The sequence below is a fragment of the Diadema antillarum genome, unplaced genomic scaffold (assembly GCF_040938485.1).
Source record: "Diadema antillarum isolate AM-2024a unplaced genomic scaffold, OU_Dant_1.0 seq00000979_RagTag, whole genome shotgun sequence".
In the NCBI taxonomy this organism is placed as follows: Eukaryota; Metazoa; Echinodermata; class Echinoidea; order Diadematoida; family Diadematidae; genus Diadema; species Diadema antillarum.
The window spans coordinates 355,114-377,566 of NW_027271819.1; the positions used below are offsets into that span (position 1 = coordinate 355,114).

The 22,453-nt window shown below is 38.8% G+C and overlaps 1 protein-coding gene across 1 annotated transcript; it reads left to right on the plus strand.

Annotated features, from left to right (window-relative positions):
- The first annotated feature begins 3,057 nt into the window (after nucleotides 1–3,057).
- On the plus strand, nucleotides 3,058–12,391 carry LOC139742082 (monocarboxylate transporter 3-like). The gene is made up of 4 exons (XM_071652646.1): nucleotides 3,058–3,277; nucleotides 8,984–9,124; nucleotides 10,837–11,700; nucleotides 12,270–12,391. Exons 1-4 carry the CDS (start codon nucleotides 3,058–3,060, stop codon nucleotides 12,389–12,391), a joined length of 1,347 nt encoding a protein of 448 aa, XP_071508747.1.
- The last annotated feature ends 10,062 nt before the right edge of the window (nucleotides 12,392–22,453 follow it).

Sequence of the window (22,453 nt, forward strand, 5' to 3'; positions counted from 1 at the left end):
TGACAATGATTTGATAATACTGGAAAGGGAATTAGGGTAAAAATATGAGTAATTTCACGCGTTGAAAATATAAAATTTTAACCCGAAAGAAGTGGGTCAAATACGTTCTTAACCACCTTGCATCTCTTTCAAACTAAATGTAGGATACTTGTTTATCTTATTTTCAAAATATGGAAAAATCAAGTCACTCTATCTTTTATACCTCATGGGATCCAGCAAATTACAACAGTAAGTCACATCGCTCTTTGTTCGAAATCGTCCATTAGCGCCTTCGTACAATGCTGGATCGTGATTGGTCAGAAACGACGATCCCATGACGTCATCACATCGTCTGCTACTGTGATTTTTTTGACTTCCTGTGTCGGGTCTCGAAGACTGAAACTCGGCTGAAACGTGTTTATAATAGGTTTATTCTGTCATATTCTGTCAAAATTTCGTGGATAATTATTTAAGGATTCGTTATCGCCACTTTGTGTTCTAAGGGATTTGTCATTTGTTTGACTACTTGCAGATACGAGCAATTCCACTCCCGATTCCACAGAAGACTCTCTGGAAATGAACAATTATGAACCAGCATAGAATCAGAAGCATGTTATTGAACAATCTCCCAGATAATTGCATTTCAATGTTGGCTGCTCTATATTATGAATGCAAACAAAATACGCCAAGCTTCGCGCCATATGTAGGAAAAATCTTGACTTCGGCGATCGCAACTTCCGCAACTTTGAACGAATGTTTAATTAACTTACATACCATTGCATCTTTTCGATTTTTAAAACAAGTATCGGTACATGCTTCCTCTGCCGAATTAAAAAAAAAATAGAGTATGAAAATTTTTATACCAGCCAGGATCCAGCAAACTAGAGGTTTATGTTTCGAATACATCAAAACTACGAGCAAAATATAAGGTAAATTTAACGAGAGATTAAACATTAAAAAATATTTTTAAGTATGGACAAATTTTATTTCAAAATGAAGAGTATGAAACAGGTAATTGGACTCACCCCACCATGTCGAAATCGTATACACTAGCGCTAACTGCATGGCAACTGTATAGGAGCTTGTACAGAGTCTCGCAAACCTCAAATTCGCGAGACGGTCATGCGCATCGAGTAAACACTGGCACACGGAACCTCATTATGCCTAATTTGCATACGGCGTGACAACTGACTGCATTATGTCAACGTGAATACTGTTTTTATGAATGTACTCTTACAGTTATCGCTAATTTGCATTTTATGTAAATTATTTTTGTCTGACCAATTCAAGAAAGTATCCATCGTGTTCATTGACCTACAAAATATAAGCTTATACATTTAAATCTTTAGAATTGAATAACGGAAAGCTGAGATCTGTCAGTGTTCTCTCATTACAGGTGCTAATTTGCATATTATGCAAATTTTACTATTTTGCCCCACTGGATTTTTTTTTTTGACTTTTAGTGTAGTGTTCAGAAGGCCTCAACGACTTGCACTGCAGTGAAATTCCTACTGTTGCAATTAGTGGTGGGTTACCCCCTAAAAAGCGCTAGATTGACTGGACTACATGTGATATGTATATGTGACCGTGCACCTCAAAACGAACATAAAGTCGCGCACACTGATTTTGCGTGAGGACTGAAAATAAGTGAAATGGGTCAACCTAGCCGAACTTGACTTTTTCATATTTTCTGAATGAGCGGGTCTTCTTTTACATTATGCTAAAATTTGGTATCATAAAACGGGCAGGAAAGTGTGTTTTTCAGCAGTTTATCTCGAACATTTTTGGTAGAATAGTGTGATTAGGTGTGTCTTTAGAATCCCTTTTTCCTTTCTGAAAAACCTTGTCCACACTCTTCACTTTCAACTCTAATAACTTTTGAAAAGATAGGGCTACTGCTTTGAAAGTTTGCATTAATTATGTACAGAATATGTTAATGAGGCATGTTGAATTTCAGTTTAACCTGATAATCCCTTCATTGTTGTTACTCTGGTGGTTTACTTCCTGTTTTTTGTCCCATTCATCGCACAGCCAGCACGGTTTGGTAAAAATTAAGCGCTTGAATAGACACTGTACTTCAGAGCCTCTTTTCTCAGTTCACACTTTTCCTGAGTTTGTGCTTTCTTTCCAATATTTAGATAGGTTAGGAGAGTCCATTTGATTTGAGTTATACATCATTTTAAACCTTAAAGTCTGTTCTTTTAGAATCTGGTCTTAACTAAAAATTCATGTCTGGCGACTTTTTGTTTGTTTTGAGGTGCAGGGTCACATATGTATGTATGCATAGGGTGGCCAAAAAAGAACTGAACACCTAAGATCTTGGATTTCAGCAAAATTTTTGCAAATAGGTCATTATTTTGCATATTATTGGAAAGGCCGTTCTTTTTCCAATAGAGTGACAACAAGTTCATTGATTTTGGTTAATGTGTTATGATTTTAGGATCATTTTTGTCACCCCTTGCAATTTTCAAAATGTGTGTGTGTGTGTGTGTGTGCGTGTGTGTGTGTGTGTGTGTGTGTGTGTGTGTGTCCATGTGGTGGCTGCCCGTAAATTGGTACACAGTCCTGTCGCTGTGAAGTGCACAGTTGCCATTTCTTTTTGAATGTAAGCACGAGCTGCGCATGAATTGGTTTACTGAAGGCTGACGAGGACGAGTATCGCAGCTCTTTTGAATGGAATGAAGGCCCTACCTTCGAAATATTAAAAAGTGGTAATACGAATAGCACATTCTGTGATTTAAGGTATTGCGTTCTCACTATTCAAACGTAACTTGTCCTCTCCCGGTGCAATGCTACTCGTCAAGCAGACAGAAAAATCCGTCTGTCTGGAGGAGTCTTTTCATTGTCTTATAGATAATTAAAATCAGCTCTCCTCCGTATAGGAGGGGATTCCGTGAAGCAAGAAGCAGTCGCCGCGGAACATATCCCCGATGACCAGATACAGACCGATCTTTCTGTCAAGTCGTCACGAAGCTCGCTTGACGTTGGCGAAACGAACACCACTGTACTAGAGAGGTCGCCTCCTTGATTGTACGGGGTGTCCGGGGGAGTGTCATAACTAAAAGAGGAGTAACAAGAATGGCCACCAACAACGCAGGAACGAACCGCTTCGGGAGAGACAGTAGACATCGTTGGAGATACGTCGTCATTCTCAGCAAATTCACACTGCTCTTCCTTGACGCTGGTCTTGCAAAATCCTTCGGGGTTCTCCTGCCGGAGATGGTGGCTCGCTTTAACAGTGATCATCGAACGATGGGATTCATTTGCAGTTTGCCATCTTCCCTAATGTTTCTTCTTGGTGAGTCCAGATTCAACAGCTCCGTAATAAACTGTTTGATTTCTCCATGAATATACAGAATACTTCCAAAATATCATGGCAATAGATTATGAAGGACATAATTGAATCAGTAATTTTGAGGAGGAGAGGAAATCTTTATTTCACTTGATCATGCAACTTTTCACGCAAGGGAAGTAAAGATCCCTTTCATTGTGTAATAGGAGTAAAGTAACGTACCATCCGCTTATAATGATAACGTAGAAGATTCCCGGGATTGTAATCCCAAAGATCAAAATCAGTATTTAAACCGTCAGATATTATATGAATGTCAAAGTCAGCCAAGAACCATAAACTACGTTCACCAGAGTGAAAAGTCACACTCACCAACACGATGAACACACGGACCCTGCGATATCGCTATTCGATTGAACGGCAATATCAGTAAACACTGCATGTCTATTGCTATCTACACAGCAGATTGTATTATAATTATATCACACTATGGTCATGTTCATATCTCAGTGGAAAATTTCATTCCAATGAAAAAAGTAAATCTCTTCTCTGGAATAAGGAAGTTGTCATATGAGTATTTATCTCATATTTTTTGTATGGAGCATCTTTCTCGACTTACATTTTAACATTGCTAGTACAATTCCATAATCATCATAATTAATCGCATTATTTTGGAATGGTACTGAGTAATAACCCGTGCAAATGTGTCAGATGATAGCATATTTAAAGTGAGAAACAGGGGCTATTTGTTCTGATGCTGTTTTTTTCTAGAAAAAGGGAAAAATACAAACTGACATCCGATAAGCGTTAACTTTTGGTCTTCCCTTTACTGTGAAAACGATAGCAAAACATCTAGAAAACAATCTCACAAAACAATACAAGTATAAGGTACAATAGAACCAGACCTTGCAACAATTGACAGATTACCCTACATCGATGTAAATTTTTACGTCGATGTAGTTGCATGAAACATTTCGACGGAAGAATTTCATGAATTTGAAGAACCAGACCTGATGCGAGGATTCGGGGATCAAGTGGTAACTATCGTGCAACAAGCATAAAAATCGATGTTTTTAAACATAAATATATCCTCACAACATAACAACTAAAATTTACATGGAATTCCTCCTCGAGAAAATACGCAGATGACGTCATCAATATGGCTACCCAAGTGAACATTGACCTATGTTAACATTGAATGAAAACTGGACGTTTCATTGAATAGCTGGCTTTATTTTCATTTTAATTAGACTGAAGTATGTTTGTTTTTTTCTCCAAATGGTTTTTACTGAACAAATCACAAACTATCCACAGCCTAAGTTCGAAAATAGCTTGTTGCCATGACAACTAAAAAAAACCCCCAATTTTCTTAATTTTCAATTTTTCCAAAAACTACAAATAAAATGTCTATAGATTTCAATCAATCGATGTCAAACCAAAAGCATTCTCGGACTTAGGTGTGAATGACCAAACCTCTCCCCATTTTTAAGCATTTCCACAGCAATACCATCATTGTAATGATTACAATTTTGAATGAAAGTGACGTGGAATGTGATACACAGTTAGAATAGTATATCGCCAACAAAAATGGTTAAAGTGTTTATCATTCTGTGTAAATTGTGGAAATAGCAAACGTTTGTAAATTTACGAATGTCGCAATGGCTATATGCACATACATTATTATAGGCCCTCTACATTTCATATATATTAATCATATACGTACTGTCCTAATGATAAATTACTCAAATTCGATTTATTGATGTTTTCCTTGAAAAAAATATTGCGTAGAAATCAATCCTATTTAGATATGTCATTGGAATCGCCAGGGCAATATTTGTTAATTTATAAGAAATATATCGCATTTGTCACCTGCTGCCTTTTGCCAGAGTGGGGAGGTACATGTTTGACAGATCTGCGAGTGCATTGTACAGTGTAATCAATATTTCTTCCCCGGGAATATGGTGACGTGCACTTCACAATTCCACGTTCAATTTTCCTAAGGAGTACACCTTAACAGGGGCGGCGGAATGTGTGTGATTGTGTGTGTGTATGTGTGTGTGCGTATGTGTGTGTGTTTTCTAAACGTATGGTGGGGGGGGGGGGGGGGGAGATCTCCGGGGCAATGTTTTGGGCAAGGGTCAATGGTCGATTTTTTTAACTATGCTTTTTCCGTTTTCAGTATGCACCAGACAACATTAATAAATAGGGCCTACCAATGCTCTCTAGAACATCATCATGTTTTTCAAATTCATGAAATCCTTCCGTCGAGATGTTTTCATTGCAACTGATTGACAAATTGCCCTTATTTACGTCGATGTAGGGCAATTTGTCAATCAGTTGCAATGAAAACATCTCGACGGAAGGATTTCATGAATTTGAAGAACAAAGCAGTACCCGCTGCATGCCCGACATATCGTGACGCACAGTTTCTCCTAGTGTCGAATGTGCTGCTGCTCGCCGATTCAGTCATAACAGTCAGATCCTCATCACATTTACAGCGTAGGTCGATGGTGCATTCAGCGTCGATAAAGATTAGTTGATTGACTTGGAGGGGGCATGATGTACCAAGGAAGGGGAGCTCCTGACTTTATCTCTGTGGTCACCAACTATTCTCAAAGTTCCTCAAACTTCCAAAATACTCTGCAGCCTTTGCTTCACTACATAGTGTGAAGCCGCTGCCATTGTGCTTGTCACTCTAACTGATTTCTCTGCTAAAACATGTTTTTTTATGTATATCTAATTTACTGACAAACTTTAATTCCTAAGACATTTCATTGTCTCATTCTTATATTGGGGTATGGTGTTCATTAGAAATTCATTCCTTATTGGTCGAATGTTCAATTTGCTTCTCCTGTTCGTTTCTATGAAAACTCAATTTTTGAATGATTCATCTCAATTTCTCATTAATTCGCCAACTGTCTTTTAGTTTCTTCATTTACTTCTTCTCTGTAACCACTGGTAAGGACTTTATTGTTTCTTGGATATACAAAATGATAAACCAAATTAATACTAGTGTCCTTTTTGACAACCAACGTCATTGTTGTGATGGTATAGCTTTGGTTGAGATGGGAATTCAGGTTTTAACTTTTTGTTCAGAGAATTAGAAACGACTTACATGAAATATTGCAGAGTAAATAATTCTAAGAGGAGTTTAAAGTTTATTGGATGAAAATAGGTTTTTATGAAATAACTTTGATGTTCTGTTGTTTTCGATTCTAGAGTGTATCGATGTTAACGTATGTTAGAGAGTAGAGTCCCAAAATGGATTAGACTTCTTGTATTTTTGCTGTCATTGAATGCTGTTGAGAATGTTTGTTTCTGTGATGTCAAAACTTCATGGTAATTGTGTAATATAACATATGAAAAAAGACAATATTTTGTTATGATCCATAAATTCCAGAAATACTCACCCAAAAAATGTTTCGAAATGGCTAAGATATCAAAAATAAAAGCAGAACAAAATTGTCCTATCAAAAGGTGGGTGGGCACTTCCCTAGTCTCTTGGTACCGTGCCTGTCGAGGATGAAACACCTTTCATCAGTCTAATACAAACAGTCTTTACCCCCATTATGACCATGGGGGGGGGGGGGGGGGAGGAGGAGGCAGATGAAAGAAAGACAGTGATAATTTAAAGCTGAAACGGACATGAGCTACGTCCGTGAGTAAAGACATTTGTGCCTGTATGGTCGATTCACACTTTTTATTCGTTTGCTCTCTCGCCATGGTTGAGTGATAAAATTGGTCTTGTCCTTCGAAAGTCGCTTTAAACGCATTCTCCTGACAATAACAGGGAGCTTTAGATTTGCGACGCGGACGTTTGAGACGACGATTGCGTTGGCTGTTCTCCGCTCTCCCTGCATGGCATTGTGTGGTAAAGTAGCTTCAGCTTACACAGGGAGGTCTCACCTCCCTGGTTTACGCGAGGACGCAATCTCTAAAAAGTAACATGGCGCCCCCATTATCAGCGTATCTACTAGCTCTCTGAGTAGTGAACTAAGCGGACACAAAAATGGTCCAGAATGCTACTGAAAAATTCAGAAGACACACATCGATTTTGATATGCAATTTTACGCATACCCAGAATAGTTTTTTTTTTCCTCTGAACGTCCGCGTCGCGAAAATCTAAAGCTCCAAATGACGCTGCCTGACGCTTGACCCCTCACCCCTTTGAGGAAGGGGTGGGGACACCAAAGGGTCTTCTTTATAGGAAGTAAAGGGTGGATCATTGGCCATTTTAAGTGCATGGCTACAGAGGCTTTGCTCGATGAGAGAGGGGTTTTTTTTGTTTTTGTTTTTTGTTCTTCTATTCCCGGAGACTTCTAGAAGTGAGACTAAATGGGAAAAATAGTAAGGATTAATGTTCTGCATGAAATTCAGAAACGTCGAATGTGATACGAGTAGATACAAGGCTGAAAGGGTAGCCATTTGATAAGAAAAGAGAAAGTGCACGGAAAAGATGTAGCTATACATTCATTAAGATCTCACGAGATAGTGTTAACGAGCTTTAGATCTACGACAGGAGCGCAAAGACGACGCAGCCTCCCCGGTTGAACAATGGAAACAGCTGACTCGCGCATGTGCAGAAGAACATTTTTAGCCTACTAGCGTTGTAATTACCGTCGCGTCGCAGATCTACAGCTCAGTAATAGGCCTACTAGAATAATAGCAGGCGGAGAAGGAACCAGAAACTCGCCCTTCAACGAATTCAACCACGTCAACGGTAACATTTTGATCGAAATCTCGTTAGAAATAAGGAAGTTATGACATTTTGTAGTTTCGCTAATTTGTCAGGAAACAGGTCGTGAACAGTCAATATAAATCTGCACATAGCAAAGTGACCATATTACAACTTGTCATACTGTTTGTACATGGAATTGTGGACATTTTTAGTATCTCATTCACACGAAATTATGCCCGAGGCTCAATTCCTAATATATCTAACTGATCTGCACTATTCTGAAGTTATTGAACCAGGAATGACATCATGTTTCAGACTTCTTATGACATACACATTGAATTTTCGTCATTTTTTTTTCCAATGGAAAATTGTGAGGTAAATGACATGGCTATAGCTCACTCATTAGCATTTTCATGTCGTGTCCCTTATTTTCCATCCGATTTCAGTCAAATTTTTTACCCCTGAACTCGTAAGATTGTACTTTTTTTTATCAGACTAACTTATATTTGGACTGGATTTTCCCCTTTAAATCTAAAAGCAGAAATCATATATTCACGTATTCTTTTATCATCTCTTCTCTCTCTCACTCACAGGATTTGTTATTATTAAAATGCATAGTGCAACAATTGTTAAAGTAGACACAGTGTACAATATCTCTATTACTGAGTCTTCCAAGACCTATTCATAGTTATATTGCACGACCGTGCACTGTAACGAACACAATGGACGTATGCAACAATACAGAACTGTTCTGAATACATCAGTTTTATCAATAATATTGTCATATTTATTATCATGGTCTATGTTGACCTCTATAGTCTACTCGTGTATTTACGAACTGTTTCTTGGCACTTATCTCTGGCTGAAATTGTTTCTTTATTACATGCTGATATCCTTTTGTTTTGCATCACAACACTTGCAAGCTGACGGCGTTGGGTTTGCACACACACACAAAAGCAAACATCTTCCCCAAATTATGCAGACGGATCTACACTGACATTTCAGGTAATCTTGTTTATTAATGTTATGTTCTCCAGCACCTGCAGTCATGGTTCTGTTACGCGTGATACAAAGGAGAGTCCTAGCGGTGCTTGGCGGGCTTCTGTGCGGTGTATCGCTGCTGCTAGTTCCGCTGGTTGACGAAGTTTACCTTCTTGCTGCACTGTTGATTGTCACGGGTAAGTATCAAAAAAGATGGTATGCATGATCGTGAATGCGATGATAATGATGATGATAATGAAGAGAATAATGATGGAATAATAATGATGAGAAGATGAATAAGATTTATATTTACCATAGTGAAAATCATTATCAATTATACATAGGTACCCCTACCTATGATCATAATTATGCTATAGGGCAAATGAAGAGGGAAATTAATAATACTGCTTCGTCTAAGTCCAACCATAATTCGGGATGCCAATACTCAATAGTCAATACTCAATAGCCCTGGAACCGGGCTGGGCTTTATTACATGTACCTGTATATCTCGCTCGCCAGACCGATGCGCCAACACATTTCGTTTAAAAGAAACAAAAACCCAAAGAGAAATGTGGATTGAGTGAAAGCAGCAACATTAGTAGTTCTAAAACATCAGTGGAAGTTTGAGGAAAATCGAACAATCGATGCAAAAGTTATAAAAATTTTGGTGTTGTCCATACAATGATGTCATAAACTCAAGTAGTCTCCTTATCCAGTGGTTCCAATACCAAAACTTGAAAAATGCATAAATTTTGCATCGGTTGTCCGATTTTCCTCTAACTTTTATTAATGTCTTCTAATCAGTGTTGCTGCTTTCACTCAATCCACATTTCTCTTTGGGTTTTGGTTTCCTTTAATTGTGACCGGAATGAGTCTGGGAAGAAGCACGGCGCGTTTACGTGCAGGGCCTGCTCCGAGAGCTTGTCAACCAATCAAACCATTAATATTAATCATTGTCATCCAGGCAGGGGGCGGTTCCAGGAATTCCGTAAAGAGGGTCGCCTTTACAAAATTATAGGGGGCGCACTCACTCCCTTTTTATATCGTTTGTCTTAACAAAAAAAAAAAAAAAAATAAGGGGGGAGCGCCCGATGCGCTCCCCCTGTATCCGCCACTGCAGAAGTATTTTTGAAAATCAAATCATCGTTTGCAATCCTCGTTTGACGAAGAAAAAAAAAGTCAAATATAGAAACCTTTGAACTCCTTTTATGACACATTCAAATCCACGAAAAGAGGGAGAGTAATGAAAGAAATGCAGGCACTGATTGTATTACATTACGTGGATGAAGATGCGAGCTAGGGAATCGAAAGTAACCGACCTATCCCACAATTCATCCACCTGTGACAGGCTCTGCAATGGTGCTTTGTATTTTGGCGGTAACGCGAATCGTTACCCGAATATTTACCAGAGAGGATTTTAAAGCAGAGAACTTGCCCACATACAGACCAAAACAAACTCAAGCCTTTGTGTGCGTGCATGTGCGTGTGTATGTGTGTGTGTGTGTGTGTACTTAAACTCTAAAAGCATTCAGACAGTAAAATGGAATTAGTACAAAGCCATGCAGTCCTAACATATGCTCACAGTGCAAATTGTAGAAAATAATACGAAAACTATTGGAAGAAGCGCTTGACTTTGATATTATAGTCAGCCCCAATAAATCGAAAAGAAACATGATCATATTTCTCTCTTCTGACAAAATGTAAAGATTATTCGATTTTTTTAACCAAAAAAAAAAACCAAACAAACAAATGAAACAACCGACCAATAATTTACCAAAAGAAACGCTCATGAGTAACTAGTCTATATGAAATATTGAGAAATGGAAGCATAACATTTTTTTTTCGTATTTATGATGTTGTTTCAAAGGTACATTCTGTATTTATAATTCTACATTATAATTTTTGAAAGGTTTGGGACTGGCGCTAACGTGTTACCCTGCTTTCGTGGCGCTCCAAGAACACTGCCCAGAGACGTTCGTCGTCTACAACGCGGTGAGTCAGTACGGAACCACACTCGGCGCCGTGTGCATGCCGGTCATTATAGAAAGGAGTATGGAGGCGTATGGGTACGGCGGTGCTTTCACGATCCTCGGCGCCATCTGCCTGAATGCCATAGTATGCGGGGCTACGCTCAGACCTCCCATGGACTACAACTCCATAACTGGAGAACCTTCTCCCTCAGAAGACTCGAATAATCTAGAGTGGCATTCCCACTCTGAGGAAGAAACAGTCGATTCTAGCTCGTCCGCTGTTTCTGACACCCAGTCATCAAATGGAAGAACTAAGCACTCATCACTGTTGACGAGACTTCAGTTGGTAGTAAGTAACGCTGAGCCCCTGTTCATTTTCGTGTCACCAGCCTTATTTCTCTGCTGCTACGTGTTGTATGCCTGGATGCTTCTTCTCGTCCCCCATGCCACGGAGTTAGGTATCGACATCTCAAACGCCGTATTTCTGTCAAGTATCGCCGGCTTTGGAGGAATCTTCGGTAGACTCGCCTTTCTTATTCTTCTCCGCTTCGACTGTAATTTCATCCTCTTCATGAGCTGTTGCCTTCTAGGCGCCGTGTCATTCTTTGTCAACTCGCTGACGGACGCTTACGCGTTCCAAGCGCTGCTTGCCTTCATTCAAGGCCTCGTGATATTTATCCTCGACGCCTCCGTCATAACGACGATGAACATGACAGTACGCAATGAAGCAAACATTCCCACAGCTCTAGCTGTGTCTTCTTTCCTTATAGGAGCTGGAGCTATTGCAGGCGACACGTCATCAGGTATTGTTAATTGAATTGATTACAGTAAAAAGTAGTATTTATGAGCCATCTCCAGACAATGAGGAAGATGATATGAACAGACGGAGGAAAAATCACCCTGTCATCAAGTAACAGCAACAACAACTAAAAAATCAATAAGAAACCATCCTTCCAAATGCGCTCATCCTCTTAAAAAAGGGTGTGGATCAGAAAATATGTTGCATGTCATTCCAATCTGAGACCAAGATGAGATCAAATTGTCACGTGATCCACACAATTTTCATCACGATAGCACTAAAACCTCGAAACAAAAAGTGAAAAGCCTTATATCATTTACTAATGTGCTGCTTCAGTGGAGGTCAATTCTACTTTACTGTAACCTGAGTGAGGCGTATCTATATTAAACACGATAGTAAAAAAAAAAAAAAAAACATCCAAACCTTTGCACAAAGTGGGTAAACTTAACAGGTAATACATATCCAGTGCAGTTGCATCAAAAGACAAGAGAAACCATTGTAGTGTAAGAGTAGGGCCTATATAAAGTTAATTCATATTGACCTCTCCTTCCTAAAATCAATTGTTCCTTTCAGGTCGCCTGTATGACGTCACGAACTCATTTTCGATAGTCTTCATCTCACTCGGTTTCATCCTCATCTTCGCTTTCATCAACTTCTTGGCGACCTACATCATCCACCGACGTCTGTCACAGTAGTAGATTGAGCTGTCCCACCTTAAATGTAGAATGAGCCGATCACAACTTTCACACTGTGACCTGCTTAGAGTTTATTAGCCCACATTTGTAAACCTGCAGCAATTGGTCTCATAGTTAGCATGGAGTTTGGGTATGATTGCAGTAACACCTGTGCAAAATTTCGTTCCAATTAGTTCATTACTTTCATAAAAATAAATGAAAACGCAGCGTATGCATGCGTATAACACTCGCAAGCTCCGGTCCACGTACGTACTACATGCATGCGATACATGTGTAAGTTACATGTAAGTAGCTAGCCCGCGCTCGTAATTCGATTTTGGGTCGGGTTGACCCGGTTTGAAAATTGATTTTAAAACGATGATTTTCTCTCTTTTATCGAATGGTATAGACAAAGAGCAATAGGTGAGGTATGTTACTGTTATAACTTGTACTTAGCAGGGTTCCCACTTAGCCGAGTTACAGTGCGAGCTTTGGCGAGTTGTGGCGAGTTGCCTCAAAGGGGCACTCGTAGTCAATCTGCAAAACTCCCCGTGAACTCGCGAATGGTTCTTAAATTTTTGAACATGTTCAAAATTTCCCCTAACTCGAACTAACTTGTGTTGAACTCTTTTAAACTCGTAATATACTCGTACTACTCGTAACAAACTCTCAATACTCGGACGAAGCTCGCGATGAACTCTTCGTAACTCGCCACCTTCAAGTATTATACGCGAGTTCTGCTCGAGTTTTGAAGAGTGCAATACGAGCACTACGACCCTACACAAGTATGTGTAAGGGCTAGTTGCCCTCGAACTAAGCGCGAGTTTCGATCGAGCTCTGCGACTTACGAGATTTGTGTTCGTTTATTCAGAGTGCATTGAACTGACCTATTGATGTGGAATTATTCACATTTCACAGGGATTGCGCGAACTCATAACGGACTCGTAACGGGTTCGTAACGGGCTCGTAACAAGCTCATTATAACTCGATGAAAGCTCGATTTAAGTCGTACACAGGTCATCACAACTCGCCCCAATATCGGTGTGACTCGTATCACGCTCGGATCACTCGTACCGCTATCGTAGTAAAGTCGATATTGCCTCGTAGATCACTCATGCGCCGCTCATTAAAACTGACAAATTTCACGCGAGTTCACGCGAGTTCAAGCTCGCCCAACTCGGCACAACTCTGGACTCCAACTCGGCTAAGTGGGTACCGCATAGGCCTGGCCCATTCTCATAAAAAAAAACAAACAAACAAACAAACAAACTTTGACGGAAGCACATAATTGCAAGAATTAGAAAAGATTAAGGTGTCTATGAAAAATCCTTCGATCGAGCCTGAAATGATTTTTCGTCGGACTGGCGCAGTGTAGCGTACTAATGCGTAAGCATTGGCGTGTAAAGTGTTGCGTGGTATTTCGTAGGCATGCATGACGTACAATACGTCGGTGAAAACATGAACCGACGTTTCCGACCCGCAAGTGCGCAAATGTGAATCGGAGAAAAACGCGTTTGAAAATATGGACTTTTTCAACGGATGAAATCACGTAGTTATCGACTGTTAATCTAGACAAACGTTACACCACAAGAACGCCCAAGACCTGTTCTTTCTAACCATTGTAAATTAATAACATGATTATCTGCATGCAGTGAGTATTGACGTGGGGAAAATTAGGTTGAAATTTGGGACAGTGCTTTTCTGCCCGTTACAGCGCGCGAGGAGGTTTGGCGTCGGTTCATGCCATCAAGTCTATTGCGCGTCTGGTTGTAAACAGACGTATACGCTTAGATACGTCGCTTCATCCGCGCACAGTAGGTGAACGCGTAGCGTAAGCACCGTCTCGTATGGGTATGCTTACACAGGCGCTCAATATGGGTCAACGAACTTTTCTGCAGACTCGAAGGCACACGTTGGTTGGGTCTTTGCGTATTACAATATTTACTGTTTTCTAACTGAAAAATTCAACATGTTTGTGATTTTAATGTACGGTGTATATACCTATGACTTTTCATATTTTATTACAGTTCACTTAGTGCCAAACAAATTACACTAAGAATTTGACAGATTGCTCTGGCAAGCGAATGTATATAGTGACATCGCTAAATGAAGCAAACGATTACTTTTACTTTTTATATGCAATACAGTATTGATCTTTATTTTTAAAGTGCTTATGTGAGGTGACTTGTACCAGTGTGTACTGGAATTTTGTCAACATTGTAAAGAAAATTATGCATCTCTTATTTCTTGCTGCTATCAACCTTGTAAAGTAGTGCCAAATTACGCCAATTTCGGGATTTTACATCGCCGGTGCCCAGCTCCCCCCCCCCCCCCAAAAAAAAAATAAATAAATAAAAAATAAATATATAATGATGATAAAATAAAAAAGGGGACACTTTATTCTTTTGTTGCCACTTCCGTGTCACATCAACTAACATGCAAAAAAAAAAATAATAGTAATAATCAAAAGGCCTTCAGCGGGGGAAAAAGAAAGGACTTATCACGCTCATACTTTGGGTTTCATCTTTTTTCTAGTTCCACTACCGTGGTAAAAAGAAAAAGAGAAAAAAGAGAAAAAAAGTAGGGGCATAGTTGTGACACCCTATGTACATGTATTCCTATGCATCGTCCAAATAAAAAAAAATAATGATAAAAGTGGAGTGACATTTTTTTTCTTAAACAATTAGAAAATTTTCTAAAATTAGAAAAAAAAACAAAACATGTATAATACTTACAAGTTATGGTGAGCATTCAGTTACCACACCATTTACTTCATTTCCCTTTGCAATACTGAAACTGTCTTATTGTTTATCTAGCAATCTGGATATTAGTGAATCAAAATGAGAATAAAATCTCCACATGACAACATGTGCGCTCATCCATCACACACATCTTTACACATGAAACACTGTACAATTACTATCTTCTTTTTTTTTTTTTTTTGAACACTTTTATTAACAGTAGCCGGTAGATACTAATACAAAGTTGTATACATAGTACAAATTGTGTGTCAACAATATTACTTAGGACTTACTATCATCAGAACATACAATACAGAAACATGACTGACCTTCAATTGAAATTAAAATATAAGTTGGTAGATGAAGTACATGTATAAACAGAATTTTGTTAGAGGACACTACAATGAGCTTACAGCACAAATACATGACAAATTAATTTGTACAAACAAGAGTGATGATATAACGTGATTATGTTCGTAATCTAAAAACATTACCATTAACATGGGATAGCAATAGTGTGAGCAGCATGTATCTACTGTTACAGTAGCTAAAACGAATACAGTAGCAAAGAGTATGACAAGCAGAGTAGAAAAATGGAGAAAATCACAACTGCATTTAAAATAAGAAAAATGTGCAATAAGTCTGTCAAGCAGTAGAAATCCAGCAAATGCAGCATCATTGCATTGCAAAAGCAAGTCTTAGCCACAGTTCAACAGCATGTCACAACAAAAGCATGCGGTAGAGTGTCCATTTCAACATGTGGTATCATGGCATATTTCGACTAAAAAAATAAAAAGGCAAATGCCAAGCAACATCTCACCTGCATGCTGCAGTTTGTGAGTTGAGTACATTTCAACATAAGTTTATGGACCTTTGACCTTTAATGAGTTGACGACGATGACAACAACTACAGTGACACCTATGTCTTGCTTCCGCTACGCAGGCAAGACAAAAACAAAAACAACAACAACAACAACCACCACCACTGCTGGGCCCCATTGCATAAAAGTTACTATTATGGTAACTTTGCCATCCAGTGGAAACTCCCATGGAATTCTTGATTTTGATTGGCTGTTGAGTATTGTTGCCATGGTAGTTACCATTGGATGGCAAAGTTACCACAATAGTAACTTTTATGCAATGGGCCCCTGGTAATTAGAACATTCATGTCCAGGGAGCAAAAACACACTAGCTTCCCTTCCAAAATGAATTTGATAACACACAAATTTTTCAAGAGAACATAATGCACTCAGCTGAAAAATCCACCAGTGGAATGTATTCCTTGATGGCCACAGAGTCACAAGAAATGAATTACTAAAGCTTCTAATTCCTACATGGATTTCTTAGAAATTTTTACAGTACTGCGCTGCAATGCATTTTACGTGTGTTCTTAGCCTTACTAGTATTTGGCTGTGTGCATGTGGGGAATAGGGAAATTTCACACACAAAACAAAAATGAATAAAAAAAAAACATGACGAGCCACAATAAGTTCAACAAGGCAAGGGTAGGGAAAGGAAAAGAAAGCAAGAATGTTGGGTTATATTGTATCTTAGCAACATTGACATTTGTACAATAGCGCAGCCGTCAACATGAACCAATCAAAACAACACTGTACCAAATTCTAGGTAGAAATCCACTTGTACACTTTCAATTACAACGTACATTTCCTATTTAAAACAACATTATGATATTTACAGTAAAGGAGAACCAGAATTATGTTTCCAGGCTCAGCACTACTAATTAAAGAAAATTCTGGAAAGCTGGCAGCTATGCAGCAAATGAGAAATTAAAAGCATGGATGAAGTTTTGGGGAAAAAAGTCAGGTGTGTTATGCTGAAATGGTAAATTGACAGGCATGGAATAGATGAAGATGAGAATCATTAAAGAAAACTCAAGGGCTGGTTTGATATTCTCAACTTATTTTTTGGTTTCTGAGATTTATGGCAGATAAACAAAATGCTTATGCTGTGAGGGAAATACAAAATACAAAAATTTGAATGAAGAATAAGGCTAATAAAAAATATCACTGCATTGATCATAAGAATATTGACATGGATTCATGATGAGTGCATTCTTGTGAATCTGCCAATTAAGCCCTGCTGTTCACATCTGCTACACATCATATCTTGGCAATGTCATATTTGTCCATTCTCGCTATAATTGCAATTGACCTATAACATGAAAAAAAAGTAAATGCAGGAACAGATGACACCTGACAATGTGGTATCCTTGGGTAGAGTGGTACCCTTGCAGTTCCTTTGGAGGGACAATTACAGCCACTTTATTAACATTGGGAGTAGTGATCAAAAAGAAATGCTCATATTATCGCACATGTATGGTTTATTTGTGTCACGAAACACCTTAGCAACAAAAATTTTGCAACAAAACCACAAACAGGAGATAGTACTAATTTTCTCATTAAACTGTCACAGTGATGGTTTATTCTAGAAACGATTTTTATTCAACTATTGTTAACTGTTTGTTTATCTTACAATACCCTGTACTTAACACTGATTGAATAGAGATTAATATTTTCACGTTGGTGATTTTTTATCCCTAACTCATAGTTAGAAACTACTTTGAAGCACGGCAACAGTTTGTTTTCTTCATCCGCAAATGTTAGCAAGGTGTTCTAAGTGTTGCTGTAAGTGCCATTGAAGAGGTGCTCTGCACTTGAAAAAACAGTACCTGGGTGGATACCAAGTGGTACTGTTCCTGTCATTGAAGGGGTGCTCTGCCCTTGCAGACCAGTGCCGTGGTGGGGACCAAGTGGTGCTGTAGCTGCCATTGAAGGGGTTCTCTCCACATGAAGACCAGTACCTTGAGTGGGACAATTAAAGTCACTTTTTAACATTGGGCGCAGTGATTAAAAATATGCTAAAATCATCACATTTGATGCACATGTATGCTTCAGTTGCACTGCAAAGCACAGCATTTAAATAGTTTGCAATATTGTCCCAGTGATGGTTTATTCTAGTAACAATTTTGATAAAACTATTGTCCACATTTTTTAAATTTTACAATACCCAATACTTACCATGAAATAAATACAGATAAACATTTAAGGTTCATGATTTTCATCCCTAGCTCACATTTAAGAATTCTTTTGAAGCACTAAACCATTTTTTTTTCTTATCTGCAGTTGTTGCCATAGAATCTGGGTGGATACCTTTTGTGGTACTATTCCTGAAATTGAAGGGGTGCTCTGCCCTTGTAGACCAGTGCCATAGTGGAAATTACATGATGATGCTGTCGCTGTCATTGAAGGGGTGCTCTGCCCTTGAAGACTAATTGCTTGGGAACAAGTGGCATTGTCACTGCCAGTGGAGGGGTGCTGTGCCCTTGCAGAGTACCATGGTAGGGAGCAAGTGGCACTGTTCCTGCCATTGACGGGGTGCTGTGCCCTTGCAGACAAGTATCACGGTGGGGACCAAGTGTTGGTATTGAAGGAGCACTGTGGTCTTGAAAACCAGTGCCATGGCAGTTGCCGATTGGTGCTGTTGTTGCCTCTGACTGGCTGCTCTGCCCCTGGTCTGTTCGGCTTGCACAAGCTGTACAAATAGTATAATCCCATGCAGAAGAGCCTGAATGTTATACATGTACATGTAATTTATGATGTACGTGGATAACAATATCAAGAAAATATAAAGGGATTACTACAAAAAATCATTAAAAAAATGAAAACAACACATTCCATCAACTTGACTGACATATGTTATGGGTAGCAATTATTCCCCCTGCTTTCTGAAAGTGGTTAGTCAAGTGGTCTTTCATTTTGATAGAAAAGTTGATTTTTGGCTCTAAGGCCCAAATTCACTAAGGTGGTTTAAATTTAGACCATGGTACAAAATAAGCGTAAAATGGGTGTACCTTTGACAAGTGCTGATCAACGAGCGATTGTTAATGTTATTGAGCATCTGCCAGTGTATGCAAGCTGTCACATGCATTTACGCAGAGGGAATTGCATAAACCATGGTCTAAATTTAAACCACCTTCGTGAATTCATACCTAAGAGTACAAGTTTTGTAATAATCTATATCCATTTATGTAAGTATACTGACACTAGAACAGCTCAAGATATCTAAAGATAAATACCTAACATCATCATTAAGATAAAACCCATTACTAAATCAAATTCTGATTGTTGATATTTGCTTCCTACATAAATTATTTGACTGTATGAACTGCAATGACACTGAAGTTGTAATCTACATATTTCTTATTCAAATGGACCTCTGTATTTAAAAAAATGTATGATCTTGAACGCAAACAAGTTAAATGACAATACCCTGATTGATTTTAAGGTCCAACCAGACCATCTATCTTTTCATACAACTTGATAACTCTAGAATCTGAACAATCTCTAGTCATGGTGAGTGGTTTTTTGCAATAACCACTCACCATGACTAGAGATACATTTCTTTTACACGCACTGTTCTCTCTCTCTCCCTCTCTTGTTAGTATAGTAATGCACACACCAGATATCAGCTTCACAAAAATCACTCTACCATAGACTTTGCACGTTTTCAAATGCCTCCATCAGATTTCCACGTGACAGCGAACAGCATTTCTTTGTATTGCTTGTTGAGGCAAGGTCCCAAGAAGAGCCATTTCAGTTCTAAAATCTGATTAATATGAGTGGATTTTTGTCCTTTTTTTTTGGCTTGGACTTGGAGGAAAAAAAAAAACCCAAAAAACAACATATAGCCATGACATAGGCGTAGTACAAGTACTAGGCTCCTACCAACCTAGTAGAACTACTGCTACTACAACTAGCCTAGGCTAGGCTGGACAGTGTTTTGATATCTAGAGTAGACGCCTATATATCCTACATTGATACAAATAGAAAGTACAATTAAAATAATTGTATGTGTCTTTTGTAGATATCTACATGAACGGAAATTTCTCTAACGCAATTAATAGGGGAGTTTTAGGGAATTCTGAAGCGAAAATAAGTTTTTAGTGAGAGGTGTTCGGATACAGAATCTTTTAGATAAAGGCTACCATGAACACAAAGAATTAAACTCTTGCTGATTGTTCTTACACGGTTACTAATGAATGGGACTACAATAATTGAGACGGCAACTAAGTTACATAAAACTATGAAAATTACTAACTTAGTTATATTTCCACGACATAGGCCTCCAAAAACAAATGTGAATGTGAAATAGGCTGTGATATACACCTCATAGGTGAATTTTAACAGAAATGTATTCTTCTTTACCTGTTTGTCATCTTGATCACTGACAATACGCCACTTCATCCATTCACTGAGGATTCGATGAAGAGCAGAGGACCGGCGTTTCACCCCGAAGTTACAACGTGCGATCCTATGCGATGCGTCGGTTCATTCACGCACATGCAAAATACGCGCTAGTTCATGAACAGACGCATGCGGATGCGTCACTTCATGCAGTCAGTGCGACAACAGCAGTGACAAAATAATGTACGGCGTGTGCGTAAATCATGGCTTTTGGCTGTAATTTGAAGTACACAACTTGCTACGATGATAGATGCAAGTGAGAACAGTGGAATAAGGCAAAAATCTCATTTTCGATAAAATTGAAAAAAATTCTCAGATACGTCGGTTCATCTTTTCACCGACGAATAGCGTAGTGTCGCGTAGACTTGAATAAACTGCGTCCATGTTCTCCGCCGAAAGTACGCGGCAAAAAACAACAACAACAACAACTAATAAAACAAAAACAGCAGCAACAACAAACAAACAAACAAACAAACAAAAAATATTTGTTTTTCGTAACCCGTGTAACCCTTTGACCCGTATGCATTTATACGTAGGCAGTGGCGTATCTAGGGAAAACGGCGCCCGGGGCAAGCGCGAAAATTGCCCCCCTAATTTCTGAAAAAGTGTTTAACCCCAACCCCATCCCGGTAGGGACAGTTTAAACCAAGTCTACATGATATGTTTTTTTAAGCACTTGAAAGGGGTCTTTTGACGGTGATTTAAATGTAATGAATTTTGATAAATTTTGGCGAGCGAGCGCAGCGAGCGAGCCGAAAATTTTGGTGTTTCAGCTTACAAAACATGGAATTCTTGTCATTTTTTGCTAATCAAATCTTACGATTCCAATCAAGATATAGTGACGGCCTTATAGGTGACGATTATTACCAACAAACTGCATAAGAAATTAAAAAGTACTCTAAATTAGTACGCGCGAGTTAGCCGAAATTGGTATATTTCCACGTCATCATCACGTTTTGTTCTTATCTCTTTTTTCTTTCTTTTTTGATAAATTTTGGCGAGCGAGCGCAGCGAGCGAGCCGAAAATTTTGGTATTTCAGCTAACAAAACATGGAATTCTTGTCATTTTTTTGCTTATTAAATCTTACAATTCTAATCAAGATATAGTGACCACCTTATAGATAACGATTTATACCAACAAACTGAGGACTTGTAATACTAGTACTCTGAATTAGTACGAGCGAGTGAGCCGAAATTTGTATATTCCCACGTCATCATTACGTTTTGTTCTTATCTTTTTTGATTTGGTTTTTTTTACGCCCCCCCCCCATATATTCGAAACCGTTGGCGTCCTCTCTTGATCCAGTCGGCGATCGCTTCAGAACGAATGAAATTGCAGCCGCTGCTCCATGTAACATTTTTCCTCCATATGACATGTGTGAACACAATAGACGTTGTCATTTTGTGCGCGTCATCGTCACGTTTTGTTCTTATATTTTTTGATTCGTTTTTTTTTTGCGCCCCCCCCCCCTTGATATGTTCGAAACCGTCGGCGTCCTCTCTTGATCCAATCGACGATCGCTTCAGAACGAATGAAATTGCAGCCGCTGCTCCGTGTAACATTTTTCCTGCTTTATAAAGATGACATGTGTGAACACAATAGACATTGTCATTTTGTGCTCGTCATCGTCACGTTTTGTTCTTATCTTCTTCTCCTTTTTTTTGATAAATTTTGGCGAGCGAGCGCAGCGAGCGAGCCGAAAATTTTTGTATTTCAGCTTACAAAACATTGAATTCTTGTCAGCTTACAAAACATTGAATTCTTGTCATTTTTTGCTTATTTAATCTTACAATTCTAATCAAGATAAAATACTCTAAATTGTACGAGCGAGTGAGCCGAAATTTGCATATTTCCACTTCATCATTACGTTTTGTTCTTATCTTGCTTGGTTTTTTATGCGCCCCCTTCCCCCCCCCCCCCCATGTTCGAAATCGTTGGCGCCTTCTTTTGATCCAATTGGCAATCGCTTCAGAACGAAAGAAACTCCGTGAAACATTTTGCCAGCTAAATATAAAATGACATGAAGTGAACACAATAGACATTGTCATTTTGTCCGCGTCATCATCACATTTTGTCT